Source organism: Geotrypetes seraphini, chromosome 19 (assembly GCF_902459505.1).
Source record: "Geotrypetes seraphini chromosome 19, aGeoSer1.1, whole genome shotgun sequence".
Classification (NCBI taxonomy): domain Eukaryota; kingdom Metazoa; phylum Chordata; class Amphibia; order Gymnophiona; family Dermophiidae; genus Geotrypetes; species Geotrypetes seraphini.
In genome coordinates, this window is record NC_047102.1 from 36904385 (window position 1) to 36920650 (window position 16266).

The 16266-nt window shown below is 42.5% G+C and overlaps 2 protein-coding genes across 2 annotated transcripts in view; one reads left to right on the forward strand and one right to left on the reverse strand.

The window, feature by feature from the left end:
• Positions 1-1036: 1036 nt before the first annotated feature.
• Positions 1037-6687, reverse strand: FTH1 (ferritin heavy chain 1). The gene is made up of 4 exons (XM_033927948.1): positions 6406-6687; positions 4462-4608; positions 1782-1907; positions 1037-1325 (listed from the first exon to the last, which is right to left on the reverse strand). The coding sequence occupies exons 1-4, from the start codon at positions 6505-6507 to the stop codon at positions 1167-1169; spliced, it is 534 nt and encodes a 177-aa protein (XP_033783839.1). The 5' UTR covers positions 6508-6687; the 3' UTR covers positions 1037-1166.
• A 1225-nt stretch (positions 6688-7912) lies between these two features.
• Positions 7913-16266, forward strand: part of INCENP (inner centromere protein) — a 73294-nt gene continuing 64940 nt past the window's right edge. The window contains exon 1 of the mRNA XM_033927946.1: positions 7913-8440. The gene's annotated coding sequence lies outside the window, so the exon portion shown is untranslated. The remainder of the gene's footprint in view (positions 8441-16266) is intronic.

Here is a 16266-nt window from a genome sequence, read left to right on the forward strand (position 1 = left end):
ATGGATGTAGCACTCATAACCTGTCTTTAAACTTTAGCAAGGACTGGAAATTCAACTGAGCTTTGCCACTCCACTACCAGTTGAATTATGTATTGCCAATAAAATTTGACTCTGGTTCACAACCTCTATTTCTCACTCTTCCCTCTCCAAGGTCTAGCTTCTCTCTCTACAACCCCTCACAGGTTTCTTGTACCTCAGCCATCCCCCCTAACCCATAGCCAAGAGTCTCCTTGCTCTAGATCTTGACCCTTTGATCTCCCTCTCAAAATTCCCCCTTCCTCCAAGGCCTACCTCTATACTGGTCTGGGGGAGGTGAGCGTCTTCAGTGCAGCTCAACCCTATAATGCCCCTGCCCCCTCACCTCACCATGTGTAGGTAGGGGCCCCTGGCAGGTTTGATCTGTCAAGCCTTACTTTCCCATCAATGCCTGAACCAATCAGTGTTCAAGCACCAACCTGAAAGTAAGGTTACAACAGCTGAGACTACTGGAATATTTTGCTTGCAGATTTAGGACAGCAAGGTTAGAGAATCACCTAGTGATAAGACATCATCCAGAGTGCTCCCTCGCAAAGAAGACAAGAGGGGATATGATCGAAACATTCAAGATACTGAAGACTTAGTAGATAGATCATGTAGTCCAGCATGATCTTCATGGCAGGAACCTGGCCCTTTAGCTCCTGCAATCTTTTGAAGGTGCTCATAACTTCCTATAGTACTGCAAGCTGCCATGATAGGTTGTGGCAGCCATTTTTTTAAGGTAGCTGCATGAAGACCCTTGCTGGACCAACCGGTACTTTGGTAGGTCTGGGAGGCCATGGGAGAAGAGGCACATGTGGCTTGTGAACTGCAGGGTGCCAAATTAGCCTTATTTGTATGATTAGCTGTGAACTACCGTAGACCAAGCATATAGAAGTAGCAAGACTTCAAAGACAAGTCAATAGAACAGTTTTAGCAAAGATAAAAATGTTATCCGGATGCCCTTTCCCCTCTTGTGATTAGTTTAACCTCATTTGTTAGAGGTAAGACATGTACACCATTATAACCAGAAATCACTTTATTAGATGCAAAAATGTTACAGAACTCGGTCCTATTGGGAGTAACAGGACATTATAGGCTCATGCAATTGAAAGCAGACTAGCTCACAGGGCAAAGCATATGTAGCCCATTTAGCTTGACTCCTCCCCCAAGGTGTGCTTGTCAAACAGGTATTCTGCCATGCCATTCTGTGGTGCTCCCATTCTGCGGAGGTTAGTCACATGGTCACCAAGCTCCTTGATGGCTTTAACTTGCTCATCCAGGTAATGGTTCTCCAGGAAGTCACACAACTAATAAAAGCAAGGGAGCAAAGTTTATGATCAGTGGTATTTAGATAAGTCATAACTACCCCAATTATCACAGGTATATAATCAAGCAACCAGCTGAAATTCATGTTGAGATTTGGAAAGATTTCAGCTTCAAGAACTATCCCTACTTCCTCAAGAATGGGCATGAGGAGCCCCCCCCCCCCCAACAAAATGTTTTGCCTTATGTTTAGCTTTCCTAAGCAGAATATAAGATGTTAGTCCATTATCTGCCCACCCACTAATAGGTGAAAGTGTTTATACATTGTTTACAGTCAAATCCACTTGTAGGACTAAGTTCATGAGCAGGATTCCTTCTTTTCCACTTCAACCTCATGTCAAAATAGGTTGATAATGCAACTATATATTTCTATAGTCATTTGACTTAGTTTGAAGTCTGACCCAGTATTAGGTCCCACCCTTCAGCTTTTGGAGACTCACATGTGGGTCATTCCTATCCGTTGACAGCTTGTGCATATCCAGGAGTGACTGGTTCACATTCTTCTCTAGCTGCAGAGCACAGTCCAATGCCTCCACACCACTGCCCCATTCATCCCGTTCTGGTTTCTAGTGTAGGAAAGAAAAATCAGGGCTTATGGTAGTATTTGTTTTGCCCTATCACTGCCAACTACACTGAAAAAAGGATCAGTATCATCACTTCTTGCCAACTCTTTAGCAAGATCGTTGATTTCCTTAAGAAAACTTCAATATAGTGGAAGATTAACACTTACAATGCATCTTATTGGCTGCTTATCACAATGCAGTCTTGTTAATAAAGAATGTGGTAGCAACAGATCATGATGCTAGCATGCTCCTTGTTTGCCAAGGAGGAACTAAGCCTCAATTCATGTCTTAAGAGCTTTTAAGTTAGGAAAGAGAACAGGTGTTTAATGTACGAGGTGTTACCCAAATGTTTGGGAAATTTGAACAGCGTGTGAACTGGATATATAGTATGCCCTTCCACTACTAGAGGTGTTTAGCAGTATGTTTTGTGAATCGGTGTGCCAACGGGCATGCAGCCGAGTGGTTGTGTTTTGTTCTGTGTGATTTTGTAAGGTTGTATTTTAGTGACTCAGCAGATTTCGAAATGACAGATTTTACTGAGCAAAAAAATCTGCATCAAATTTTGTTTCAAACTTTTAAAAAGCTGCTGCAGAAACCCATCATATGCTCCAGGAAGACTTTGGAGATAATGCCATGTGTCAAAGTAAAACCTCTTTGGTACAAACGCTTCAAGGACGGACGAACATCTATCCACGACAATGATTCGTTATCATTGGTTACTTTATATTACTGTACTGAACATTACTTTACTGTACTATCATTGGTTACTAGTTGAGTGTTATGAATAAAGAACTATACAAAATCCAGTGTGTTTAATGTTAAATGTATTTGAAAATCTGAGTTTGTGGGTCCAAGGAATGGATTAATCCAGTTTCTATTTTCAATGAGAAAATTGGCATGCTTAATGTTCTGGAACTTGAACGGCGTTCTGGAATGGATTAAGTTCCGATTCCAAGGTACCACTGTACGTGGAAATTTCTGCCCAAATGCTAGGTGCGAGAGGTTCAACTGCACCTGCCACTGCTGAATGTTTTCAGGTGTCTGACATTAGATGCTGGTCAGACACCAAAGAAGGATCCAGAAGCAGGTTTGCTGGCACAAAGCCAGTTTGGATGATGCTGGAGGATCTGCATCTATCAGCAAGCTTGGCAGTGTTGCAATACAGGGAAACTACTGACTGTTCCAGTGACTTCAGAATCAGCTTGAATGGTAATTGTTGAGTCTTGACCAGAATGTGAGAATTTGAATCAAGCAGACTAATTGAACAATTTTGGCTAGTGAAGTGTCCACTTTTAGAAAAGGAATCAAGTCTAAATCAGCTATGGTGGATAAACTGAATGAAAACTCAAGAGGGGAATTATTCAAGACTGTGTAGGCCTACATTAAAAATATGAGCAACTAGAAAATGAGGACGTTTAATTAAGATTCTTCAAACTTCCCAAGATAACTAGGACACCTAGAGACTTGTTTAAAAAATGTTTGATATTTTGAAAATGAGCAACATAATTGCCATCAAAGAGATGGGCTTCTACTGATCAAGAGGCTGGATTTAGTACCAGTATCTACAGACAGTTTAAAAATGTCTAATTGTTGGAAACATCTTTAAAACATGTTGACATGAGCGACTTGTTACATTTTCATTTGAACTTGATAAGGAATCTGATGTTTAACACAGATCCAAAATGTTTTATGGTCAACAGATATGGTGGAGTTTTCCAGATTTCACAGGGAGACACGAAAGAACAGAGTTTGAAGTGTGCACGTGCGATAAGGGTTTTATTATAGCCGATGAGGTCTCAGTCTTATCTCCTTTTTCCTACTGGCTATTCTGCTCCTTATATACCCAAGCATCCTTCTAGCTTTTGCCAAGGAAAAAAACCCAAACTAGGAGTGCTAAATACTTGTAGACAGAAAAAAGTTATAGCAGTGGAGCAGAATGCATTACTAACAAGTGTTTATGAACTTGAAAGTTGACAAAGCCATGGAGCCAGATACATCCTAGAACATTCAGCTCAGTTCTGGCAGATCCTCAATATCAACCAATGGTAAAACTTTTGCTAAAATGCAAGGGGCTGCCAAGATATAAGGCTGTGGTAGCCAATAAAGTAATTTTTAAAAATCCAATGTTTAATTTTTTTTAAATCATTGATTTTTATCCACCCTGGAAAGCAAATATGCATGGGTCTGCTAGAAGATTTAAGAAAATTGAAAATCTGAATATGTATACCCTAGAAGGGAAAGATACTCAATATACAGCATTAAGCAGCAAAAGTTCTCTAGAAGAGGAAGCTATAGGACTAAAATACAGAGTTATCTAAGGAGAGGATGAGTCGGCACTACTTAACATTTACACTTCAAAAAGGCAGAGGACTAACCTTCACATTTTGCATGTGGTTGCAGGTACAAAGCTAGCTACATTTTCCAAGCTATATTGACTGTACTCTGTTTGTGGTGTAAGTACAACAGCATAGTACAATAACTCTATTTCTATTAGAATAGTCTTACAGGACTAATACAAGCTTAACAAGATCTACAGTCAAACATAACAGAAACAAACCCTGATATCATGCAAGACAATACGGCCGCCCCTCTGGTTCTGAAGTTTCATCAGCTTTTCAGCATGCTCTCGCTCCTCGTGGGACTGGTGCAGGAAATACTTGGCAAAATTCTTCAGAGCAACATCATCTCTATCAAAGTAGTAGGACTGAAATGAGAAAGTGATAGCATCTTTTCACTAGTGTTTATAAGCCGACAGCAAAGTAAACACAAATCCACAGCTTTTGTAACTCAACCCCATTTTTTTTTTTTTAAACATTAAGTTTAAAAATGGTCTCCCTGGTAAGCATTTGAGTTTTACACAATACATACTATCTTATTTATTTGGTTTTATATCCTGTCCTCCCACGAGAGCTCAGAACGGGTTACAAGTTTACATACATATCAAAACATGAATACATGTTAACAAGCCACTTGTAAAATCTTACTAGTACTCTTGCTTTATTTCATTGTGCTGAAATGGATAGATGGAAAATTTGACAGTTGCTTGTTAAGCTTAGTAAGAAGCTTTCAGTTCCTTCTATGAAGAAGGATACACCTGGTGTTGATGTGTACCTAAATTATTTCATAACATTACCATAATTCATGAGCCACTTGTGCGTGGGCACAGAAGAACTACAGCCTCAACACCCTGAGGATGTAGGTTCAAGTCTCATGCTGCTCCTTGTGACCCTAGCCAAGTCACTTGATCACCTATTGTCCCAGGTGCATTAGGTAGAGCGTAAATCTACCAGGATAGGGAAAAAATACTTTTTGGTACCTGAATGTAAGCCACTTTATAAGTGGTATACAAGTACTAATAAAATAAATGCAGAAAGCAGCATGCTTCATACTAGAGAATGACACAGGGGGGGTCAAATTTTTCCCCGTCCCCACGGGAGCTCATTTTCCCATCCCGGTGAGTTCTTTTCCTGTCCCCTACCCCATTCCTGCAAGCTTTATCTGCACAAGCCTGAGACACTTTAAATCATAAGTGACCAATGCTTGTGCGGTTAAGCGAGTTCCTGCGGGGATGGGGAAAATTTTGTCTCCGTGTCATTCTCTACTTCATACATCCCATTACTACAGTATTTACAGCTGTCAAGCAACAAATGATGCAACCTTAGTCATATGACTATGGCAGAGAACCAATTTTACAGCAGTCACACAGCACAGTTGTTCCATCAAGGAAACCTGGCTCAGCCCACTCTTGTTCGTCCTAAGCTATGTAATTTCATCCAAGGCAAGCACTGTTTTAACGCTACAGTAAGCGAATCGCACTTCGATGGATGAAATTAGTTGCATAGCTAGGTCAGAAAAAAAGACTGAACTGAGTTTCTGGAGAGTGCCTTCCAAACATTGCTTGTTTTTTTTTTTTTTTTTTCAAACATCCAAGGTACAAGCAACCCTATCTTAGTACAGCCGGTTTATCTGTGCCACATAGCTAAAGCCTCACTCCCAGGCCCAGCCCCAACCAGAAAGATAAGGGCCAGTCAGTGCTCCCTCTGCATCAGGGGTCTCAAAGTCCCTCCTTGAGGGCCACAATCCAGTCGGGTTTTCAGGATTTCCCCAATGAATATGCATGAGATCTATGTGCATGCGCTGCTTTCAATGCATAGTCAAGGGGGAAATCCTGAAAACCCGACTGGATTGCGGCCCTCAAGGAGGAACTTTGAGATCCCTGCTCTGCATGCATGTTTGGCCATCCCTCCCTTTGGATAACCCCCACCACAAGTTTTTACCTATATCTACAAATCCATAACAGTGAATGGCTCAGACAGCAGCACCCCCCCCCCTCCCTCCCTCCCTCCTGGAGCAGCCGAGATACAGGTGGAAGTCAGTGGGGATCGGCTCCCTCCCTCCTGCTTTCCAGGCCCGAACCTCGCTTCCATGCCAACGCTGAGCCCACGACCTTGGGATGCGCGCGAGCCTATGAGAGAGAGCGAGAGGCCACGCGCCTGCTCACCATGGAGAGATAGACGTAGGAGGCGTACAGCTCCAGGTTGATCTGCCGGTTGATGGCCGCTTCGCAGTCCTGGTGATAGTTCTGTCTCACTTGGGAACTCATGGCGCCGAGCGGGAGTCACGAAGAAAACGGCTACCGGGGTACAAGTACTCGAGGGATCGAGCGCTGCGTTCCGTTCAAGCACTGTTGAAGCAGGAACGCCCGAGCCGAATCCCCTCCGCACTCGCCAAAGAGGTCTTCTCTCGTCTTCCGCACGCGCGTCGTCTGTTTGGGTCGTGCGCGCCAGCGCCGTTTATAGCCAAACGGGCTCTCTGACGTCACAAGCCCCGCCCCCCCCTCCGCCTCGCGAGTTACCGGATGCTGCGCGCGCAAATCTTTTCCCCTGAGGTAGATCTGGGGGTTCTGTTTAAAAGCCCCTTCTCTAGCCTAAACAATGGGAGATAAACGTCAGTAGACGAAGGCCTCAGCTCTATTTGTTTTCCTCCCAAACGTCTGGCCTTTCACGTCACGTCACGTCACGTCACGCGCGGGGCCACGTACGTTTTCAAGTAACATCTCCTAAGACGAATCCGGAGGATTTACCTTTTGCCTCCAGACAACGCGAAATTGTCTAATTTTTTTTTTATTCTTTTCTTAACTGCAGCGAGGCAGCCTTAGCTGGCTGTGCCGTCCAGTCCGAGGGTCCCGTGTCCCCCCGCCCAAACTCGAAGGTTTCTCTTTGAAATGATTCGAAGCTCGTCGGCGCGCGCCACGAATTCGCAGCGCTTTTCGAAAGCCGCACGTTGCTCTTGGCGTGACAGGTCGGGCGGAGAGGGGGCGTGGCCTTCGGAGTTCACCGTTTCCCCTGCGGGCAGCGTCCCTGGCTTGCGCCGTCATGATCTCCAGGTTGGGTGCACTTCTTGCATCAGCTTGTTTGTGTGAAAACGGGTATCAAATAGAAATAAGATTGGACTAACACCTTTTTGGATTGGTTTTGGAAGGCAATACCTTCAAATCAGACAAATATCAAAATATATAAGTGAAGACATAAAAAGCATTCCAATGACAGTTTCACGGGGAAAAGTGGGAGTAGGAGGTGATAAACAGGGAAAGATGGATGGATAAGAGGATGACAAAGTAGTTTGTGGTGGTTTATAATTTGATAGGAAACCCGGATCTTTATTAAGTCTTGGCTGGTAGGTGTCAGATCCTATCTCCACCGACCTACTCACCAATGTCTCTCCTGCTGTCATCCCCTCTATATATTTGCCATATCCTCAACCTATTACTCTACCGCAACTCTGCTTGACGCCTTCAAACATGCCATTGTTACACCACTCCTCAAAAAACCCTCACTGGATCCTACCAGCCCTTCCAACTATTGTCCGGTCTCACTCATTCCCTTCTTATCCAAGCTACTTGAATGTGCTGTTCACTGCCGTTGTCTTGACTTTCTTTCATCTCAAGCTTTCCTTGACCTGCTTAAATCGGGCTTTTGCCTTCTTCATTCTACAGAAACTGCCCTTACAAAAGTCTCCAGTGTCGGGGAGTGGCCAAGATGGCGGCGGGGTTGGAGTAACGCCGAGCAGCTCCACACTTACCCCTGCGAAAAATGCCTCACACGAAGCGCAAAGGCACTGTCCATCCGGGTCCCTCGCCGGCAGACTTTTTCATGCCGATGCGACAGACTACGCTCGACTTTGCTCCAAGAGCTCCTTCATTATCTGGCACGCGAGGCTCGCTTACACAGGCGCCTTGGGACGTGGCTCCGATGTCTGAGCCGGAAGTCTCCTTCTCGCCGCCAGACCCAATAACACCTCCCTGTCCCGCGGCGGAATTGTCTCTGCTTTAGGAAGGTCCTGATACCAGAACGGTTGCAGGAGACCTCTCTGTAGAGGGAGCAAGACTGCAGGAAGAGCGTCGGAGAGAAACTTACATCAAGGGGTCGAAAGAATTAGTTCGACTCCCTCGGAGGTGACCCTATTAGATGTCTGGAAAGTTCTCCAGGGATTGAATGGGACGATTCAAAAAAACAGCTGAAGAAACAACTTCTTTGGTAAGCAAAGTTAACTCTCTTACTAAAACAGTATCTGATATGAAAACTGATAATGATTTGAAGTTTACCAAAGTCACTGAAGATAAAACTGCTCTAAAAACTGTTACAGGAACTTTGATTAAGGACAAATTAATGATTCATAAGAAGATAGAGCAGTTAGAAACAGGGCAGGATTAATTTGTCGAGGGCCCCTAGGCACACAAGTACACTGGGCCTCCTGCCCAGCCCCACCCCACCCCACCATTCCCCGCCCCACCCCACCATGCCCAAAGCTTCCCTCTGATGCACCCAGGCGGAATCAGGAAGCTGCGTCAAAGGGAAGCTTTGGGCAAGCAGCACTGCTTGCAAAATTACAGTTCCCGTTGCCTTTCTTACCCGCGTTGCTTGCTTGTCTTACTTTCCATCGATGAGGGGGGCCGTGTTGCCCATCGATGCTGGAGGGGCCCATCGCCGTTTGGAAAAACAATGTTGATGCCCTCCTTCATCAGGCCCCCCTAACCATTTCGGGCCCTGGGCACATGCTTACTGGACCTATTGGTTAATCCTGCCCTGGTTAGAAAGCTTTAACAGAAGATTAAACCTCAGGATTCTAAATTTTCCTAAAACATCGGAATATGCTTCAGTAGAATTATTTAGGAAATACATGATTCAAATATTGGGTTTTGCTATTCCTCCATTGAATAAAATTGTATATTTTATTCCTAAATATTTAATGAGGCACTTGCATGGATAAACCAACTGAAAAGTGGCACCTAAATCTTTTGTCTCTTGCCTCATTTTTTGGGTTTCTTTGTTAACGTCAGGAAAAATCCATACTCTGTCCCATGAAAGGGTTCTGTGCTTTACGAAAGAAGAGTTTCAAAACCACATTATAATCTTGTTGAAATACAAATGAGATAAGCAGGGTGGCTCTCTCTGTAATTATTGTGATTTATGTTTCAAAGATTTCTGATATGTTTTCCAAATACATTTTTTGATTTTGAGGATCCTGTATATTCTGTATTGTTGATAGTGTTTCGCTCCCTTGGCATTTATTTAAGCCAGGTAAATAGTAGTTCTTTGTCCCAGAACATCTCAGGAGCTTCCTGGACTTGAAGAAGATCTCTAGGGTTTAATGCAGAGGTCTCAAAGTCCCTTCTTGAGGGCCGCAATCCAGTCGGGTTTTCAGGATTTCCCCAATGAATATGCATGAGATCTATGTGCATGCACTGCTTTCAATGCATATTCATTGGGGAAATCCTGAAAACCCGACTGGATTGCGGCCCTCAAGGAGGGACTTTGAGATCCCTGATTTAATGGATTTAAGAATTAAATAGGAGTGAACCCGTAAATGCCTGTTTAATTAGAATTTTTTCTTTTTCCTCTATAATAATGAGGTCCTACATGTGAGCTGCTCCCCCTAATGTCTTTAATGGAGGTCTAAGGAGAATGTAAAAATGATTTTGTTTCATTATATTTTACTTATTTGTTGTTACCTTTTCGATTTACTAATGCAAGTGTTTTACTTGTACTGACTTACAAATTATAAATAAAGAATTAAACAATAAACAAAAGTCTCCAATGTCCTGCTCTTGGCCAAATCCAAAGTCCCTTACTTCATCTTCATCCTTCTTAATAATAATAATAACAGTTTATATACATACCGCAGGACCGTGAAGTTCTATGCGGTTTACAATGATTAGAAATGTTACAGATTGAGTAGAATTAACATAGTTAAAATCTATTGATTAATAGCTCTAGAGATCAGTTATTGTGGGAGAGATTGTGCAAATCAGTTTCCTATATACTTTAAGAACAGATATGTTTTTAGGTGTCTCCTAAATTCCCCATAGGTGTTGGCAAGCGTAAGTAATTGTTTCAGATCATTGCCCCATAATGCTGCTTGATAAGAGAGAAGATGTTGGCTGGCCAAGAACGTCCTCTCCGACGTCAGAATTGACATCGGAAAGAAGACTTCCTGTCGGCTTTAGCAGCAGCGGCAGGGCGGTAAGAGAAGGGGACCCGGGGAAAGGAAGGAGGGAGAGACAGAAAATGATCGCCTGTCCCGTTGTCCCTGAGACTCAGAGGAGTCATGATAAGAGACCTTCAAGATCATGAAGGGCATAGAGAAAGTAGAAAGGGACAGATTCTTTAGCCTACTGGGAACCACTAGAACAAGGGGGCACTCAGAGAAATTGAAAGGGGACAGGTTTAGAACCAATGCTAGGAAATTCTTTTTCACTCAGAGGGTGGTGGACACCTGGAATGTGCTTCCGGAGGTTGTGATAGGACAGAGTTCACTACCGGGTTTCAAAGAAGATATATTCCTGAAGGATAAGGGGATTGAGGGATACAGATAGAGGTAGAGATAGGTTATGATAGGGTATAGATAGAAGGACAAGGGGGATTAAATGATTTAGACAAGCATCACCTTACAGGTCATGGGCCTGATGGGCCGCCGCGGGAGCGAACTGCTGGGCGCGATGGACTTCTAGTCTGACCCAGCGGAGGCAACTTCTTATGTTCTTGTGTTCTTAAGCAGTAGTAGTAGAGGGTATTAATGGCAGAACCCCAGGAAAGTGGTTATTTACTGATCTGTGAGTGCGAGGTGACAATGTATGATATGGCAGTTTCTGACCTTCACTCTCCCTTTGGAGCTTCTTGATGCTGCTCGAGCATGATTCAGCATTTTCTCTGGCTTTATGTAAGCTGAAGCTGTTTCATATTAGATAGAACACTGCTACACAGAGATAAAATAGACTGATGACATTATGATTTATGGTCACCTGCACCCACGTGAAAAGTAACTCATTCTATAAAAAGATAAGAATTGCCAAATTGTGTCAAACTGAGAAGTCCAGCAAATCCAGTATCCTGTTTCTAGCAGTGACCAATTCAAGTCATAAGTATTTGGCAGGATCCCAAAAAGTGACTAGAATGTATGCTTCTTATCCCGCCAAATCAGGCAGTGGATTTAGGCAGTTTGCAATAAAATATAATTAAATAATTAAAAAGGAAAGAGAGAGGGGGAAAAAATATTATATCTCAATACTTTACATCCTCAGGCATGCCAGTATACCTTCTACTCCCCCTCAGCATAAATTGAATGCTAGTTTAAAAAATCAGATCCATTTTAGCAAAAGAGTGTTTAGCAAAGAAGATAAAGTTGCAATTAATTTTTTTGCAACAAAATAAGGCATACAGCACAAAGCGTTTGCTAAGAGACTTTTTAAAATAAAATTGGACTAATGCAAGGGTTCTCAATCCAGTCACCAGGACATGCCCAGCCAGTCAGGATTTCCAAAGTAAATAAGCAGGAGAAAAAATTCCAAATTTATCTCATGCATATCTTTGTAGATATATTGAAAACCTGACTAACTTGGTATGTCCTAGGACTGCATTGAGAAACTCAGCACTAAAGAATTTTCAAAGGTCATATTAAATGTTGGAAAAAGGTCTGGGAAGGAGTTAAGATGATGGACGGATCGTGACGGCGTTCTCTCCGCTCCAGCGGTTTTGCTTACTTCTTTTTGTTTCATTTGAGACGTCCGTTTTTCCTCCCAAAATCCCAAAATTCCACATTTGAAAAGAAAGGGGAATGTGAGAGCTGTGATGTTACCGGTTCTCTTGTCTTCCCTGATTTGGTCGTCTTTGCCTCAGTTGCTGGAGCGGCAAGCTGTCATCAATCCTCGATTGGATACTAGGAAGGTGGGTTCCACTCTGAAGTCAAGTGAGGGAGCACTTGACTCTGTGGAACATGAGGTTTCACTCTCCCCTCTGACAGCAAATGTGCCACCATGCACAGCAGAAGCTTGGAGTCTGGAATTGAGCTCTGGGAGGTCAGAGGAGGAGACGCCGGAGCTTCACCCAAAAGGAGCTGCAGAGAAGGGAACATCGAGAAATCTGGGAACCCAGAGCTGGAGCCTGCAGTAACATTGGGGAAACTTATTGCGGCTATCAAGAAATTGGATGTAACAGTTGGGAAAACAGCACAGGACATGGAGGTACTGATTACAAAGGTGGATGCTTTTTCCTTGAATTTTGATAAAGTTTGGCAAGAATGCATGGATAAAATTTGTATCGAAACTGTTTCTTTGAAAGAAAACATTTCCACAGTGAGAAAAGATTTGAAGTTTATTTCATGAAAAATTGAGCAGATTGAATTAAATTGTCCAAAAGTTTTGGGTATGTCTCATTTGGAAGTTTTTAAGAAGTTTCTTTTGGAGAACTTAACATTTCCTCATGATAGTATTCCGTCTATTAATAAAGCTTATTATTTACTGGTTAGTAAAGCTAAAAAGGCCGAAACAGGAGACCTACCAACTACAGAGAAAGGGATTACTGACTCGATATTACACCTATCCTTGAAGATTCTCTTTCTGAAGTCAAAGAACGAGCTACCCTTATTGTTAATTTTGTATTTGAGCAAGACTTGACTTCCGTTATGAGGTTATATTTTAAATACGGTACAACTTTATTTTGTGGTCAGAGGATTTGGATATTCCCAGAAGTGACAAACTTGACTCAGGAGCGATGGAGAGAGTCTCTAGTTATGAGAGAAGAAACAAGAAAAAATAGGCGCTACCTTTTTGCTGGCATATCCGTGTGAATGTGTAATTAAATACCTAGGTTTGAGAGATGTGTTTTTCTTACCTGAACATCTAGATCTCAAGAAGTTAACTAGTGGTGCCACATGAAGTGCATGATTAGAGTTGATCGAGGATTGTCTTTTTAAGCCAATTGCCTTGAAATGTTTTATAGTAAAATCTTTTTTTTCTATTTCTCTTGCCCATGTGTATAGTGGTCTGAGAAAGTGTTTACTTTCTTTTTGATTCTTACCTTTTGTTATATCTTTAATTATAAAAAACGGTGTTGGAAGTTGACACTGGGTTGCATGTACGAGTGTATAACTTGTAATTATTTGATAAATAAATAAAAATAAAATATGTACAAAAAAGTCATATTAAATGTTTAAACAATTGCAAAGTATTCTGGGCTCCATTTTTTCCAGACGTCATGTATATGTTAACCCTTAGATTTTTGCTTCCTTTATTTTGAGAGGACCTGTAACTGCAACCATATGTCTATCACATGGTATTCCTTTTGGGTTGTCTTTCAGTCCAGCTATCTATCTGTGTGTCACTTGTTGAGCTTTGCAACTGCTATCAGGCTCAGGCAATGGAGAAAAATGCTCAAGCATCAATTATACAAGAACATCTTACTGCAAATGTGTTCCTCGTTCAACCTTCCCTCTCCAGGACCTTTCAAATGATACCGTAGTAATCACCATGTGAGATACATGCTACAAGTGAGTGGTCAGCTTCTGTAACTGTACCATGACTTCCACTGTTCCACCCCCTCACACATCCTTTCTGAGAAGAGGCAAATCTCCATCATGATACATGTCATGCCCCTCAGTCAAGAATGACAGGAAAGAACATGCATTTCAGTCCAGTTCATAGGCACTTCAACTCAATAACAAGTCATCTTTGCCTAATCTGCAGTCCCCTTCCCTCCCCCTCAGTTAACTGCTCATTATACGAGGGTCATTTCATAAATAATGCACACTATTTTAATTTACTTTTTTTTCCCAAGTATTTCTTTACAATCCTTCAATATAGTCTCCCTGCTTTGCAATGACCGAGTCCCAACATCCGGGAAGCATCGTTATTCCATCCAAGACACCATTTTTGTTCAGTTGCCGAATGGCTCGGGTACCGGCGGAAGAAAGCTCTTCCAGAGATGCAAAACGATGTCCACGCATAGGTTGTTTCAACTTTGGAAAAAGGTCGAAGTCTGGTGGACTCGTGTCTGGACTATAGGGAGCATGAGGTAACACCTCCCAGCCGTATTTGCATAGTTTTTCAATGATGACGTTCCCTATGTGTGGGCGAGCGTTGTAAGGAATGAGTGGCCCAGCCAAGAGCAACTCAGGTCAGGGTTTGTGCATTTTTTGCAAAAAATCACAATAATACACTGCCGTGACACTTCTTCCACATGGAACTTTTCTGTGATGATGATGCCTTCAAGATCATAAGCAAAAATCATCATTTGTTTGTCTTTTGATTGAGCTCATTGAAATTTTTTTGGTCATGGGGAAGATGGAGCTCTCCACTTGTCATTGAAAAACTACGCGAATACGGTTGGGTGTTACCTCATGCTCCCTACAATCCAGACATGAGTCCTCCAGACTTTGACCTTTTCCAAAGTTGAAACAACCTATGTGTGGACATCGTTTTGCATCTCTGGAAGAGCTTTCTTCCACCGGTACCCGAGCCATTTGGCAACTGAACAAAAATGGTGTCTTGGATGGAAAAATGAAGCTTCCCAGTCGTTGGGACTCGGTCATTGCAAAACAGGGAGACTATATTGAAGGATTGTAAAGAAACCAAGCAGCGAGCATTAGTCACAGATTTTGTTTTGGCATAAACCAAAGATCCTGGTTTCAACCGGCCTCTACCAGCAGTACCAACTTTGCTGTGGGATATTACTGGCAGCACACATAGCTGGGATCAGCAGAGATTATGGTGGGATATCATAAATCTTCCAGTGTTTAGGAGAACAATAACCCATATTTTTACAGGTTAGTTCATATAGAAAGCTGTGATGTAGGTTGAGGTCATTTGCCAGTCAGCAGTATGGAAGGAAAGTGAATCATGCTCTGAAGCCTTGAGCAATTCTGGATTTATAGTTCAAGAAGTGGTAAAGTCATGAGGGACAGCTGAAATTCCCAGTTAGCTAATAGCAGAGGGGAAACCACAAATGGCTGGTTATAAGCTACCTCAAATAGCTGAGTCTCTGAGACGTGACGTCTCTGAGACGTGAGAGGTGGAGGAGTGAATGATGCACACAGCTGAACTGGTATCCAAAAAATGTGTGATTTCAGACACAGGAAAAATCATTTGGTCATACACTAGCAACTGGAGAAGGGATCTTTTGGCATTTTACCACCTATAACCAGATAACCCCCATTTTAATGTAGAGAGACATTTTAGGTATGATATCTAAATCTGAGTTTAGGCAGAAAACACACAAAAATCCATTACCAAACATGCCCATTTTCAAAACTGTGAAACATCTATCTTGGGTTTTGGGTTTTTTTGTTTTTTTTTTCAAAATTGCAATTTTCCAGATGTGCACCTATCTTTTTGAACCATTGTCACAAAAAAAACTGTCAAATTACACAAAACAAACCATTAGGATGTAAGAGGAGCCAGCATGTTAGTAGACTGGCCACACAGGCATCCCAGCAGAGCAGTGGAGCACCCTAGAGGGCACTGCAGTGAACTTCACATAAAAAGGCTCAAGTACACATCTCTCCATAACCACTTTATAGTGAGCCCTCTGAAACCCACCCAAAACCTACTGAGCTGTGCACCACCCCAATAGCCCTTATGCCTGTACGGACAATGGAATTTGGGTGGATTTTAGAAGGCTAATAGATTCCACCATAAGTGTAGTAGTTAGAGTGGGGTATGGGCCCGAGTCCTTCACAGCAAATAATTAAATCCCATCAATCACAATACAATCAGTGATCTAAAGAGAGGAAAAGGATCTCAGAAAACTGCAAACTTTGTCCACCAGCTTCTAAGCAGACCTGTGCAATCAATACTACAGCAAATCTTAAGAAGCACCTGCAAAATGTCCACCAAGCAGTTCATGATAAACTGCTTTAGTTGAAGAGATCAGTAAACTGTTCTTTGTGAGATGCATCAAAATCCCTACCAAAGAAACAGCAAACTTTGGCTGCTTCATGGAGCAATATCGGGGGGCATCAGTTTGTCACAGAAAAGGGTCAAAGATCTGATCATGAATTTTGTTATTGGGAACATGCAAGTCTTCTCAGT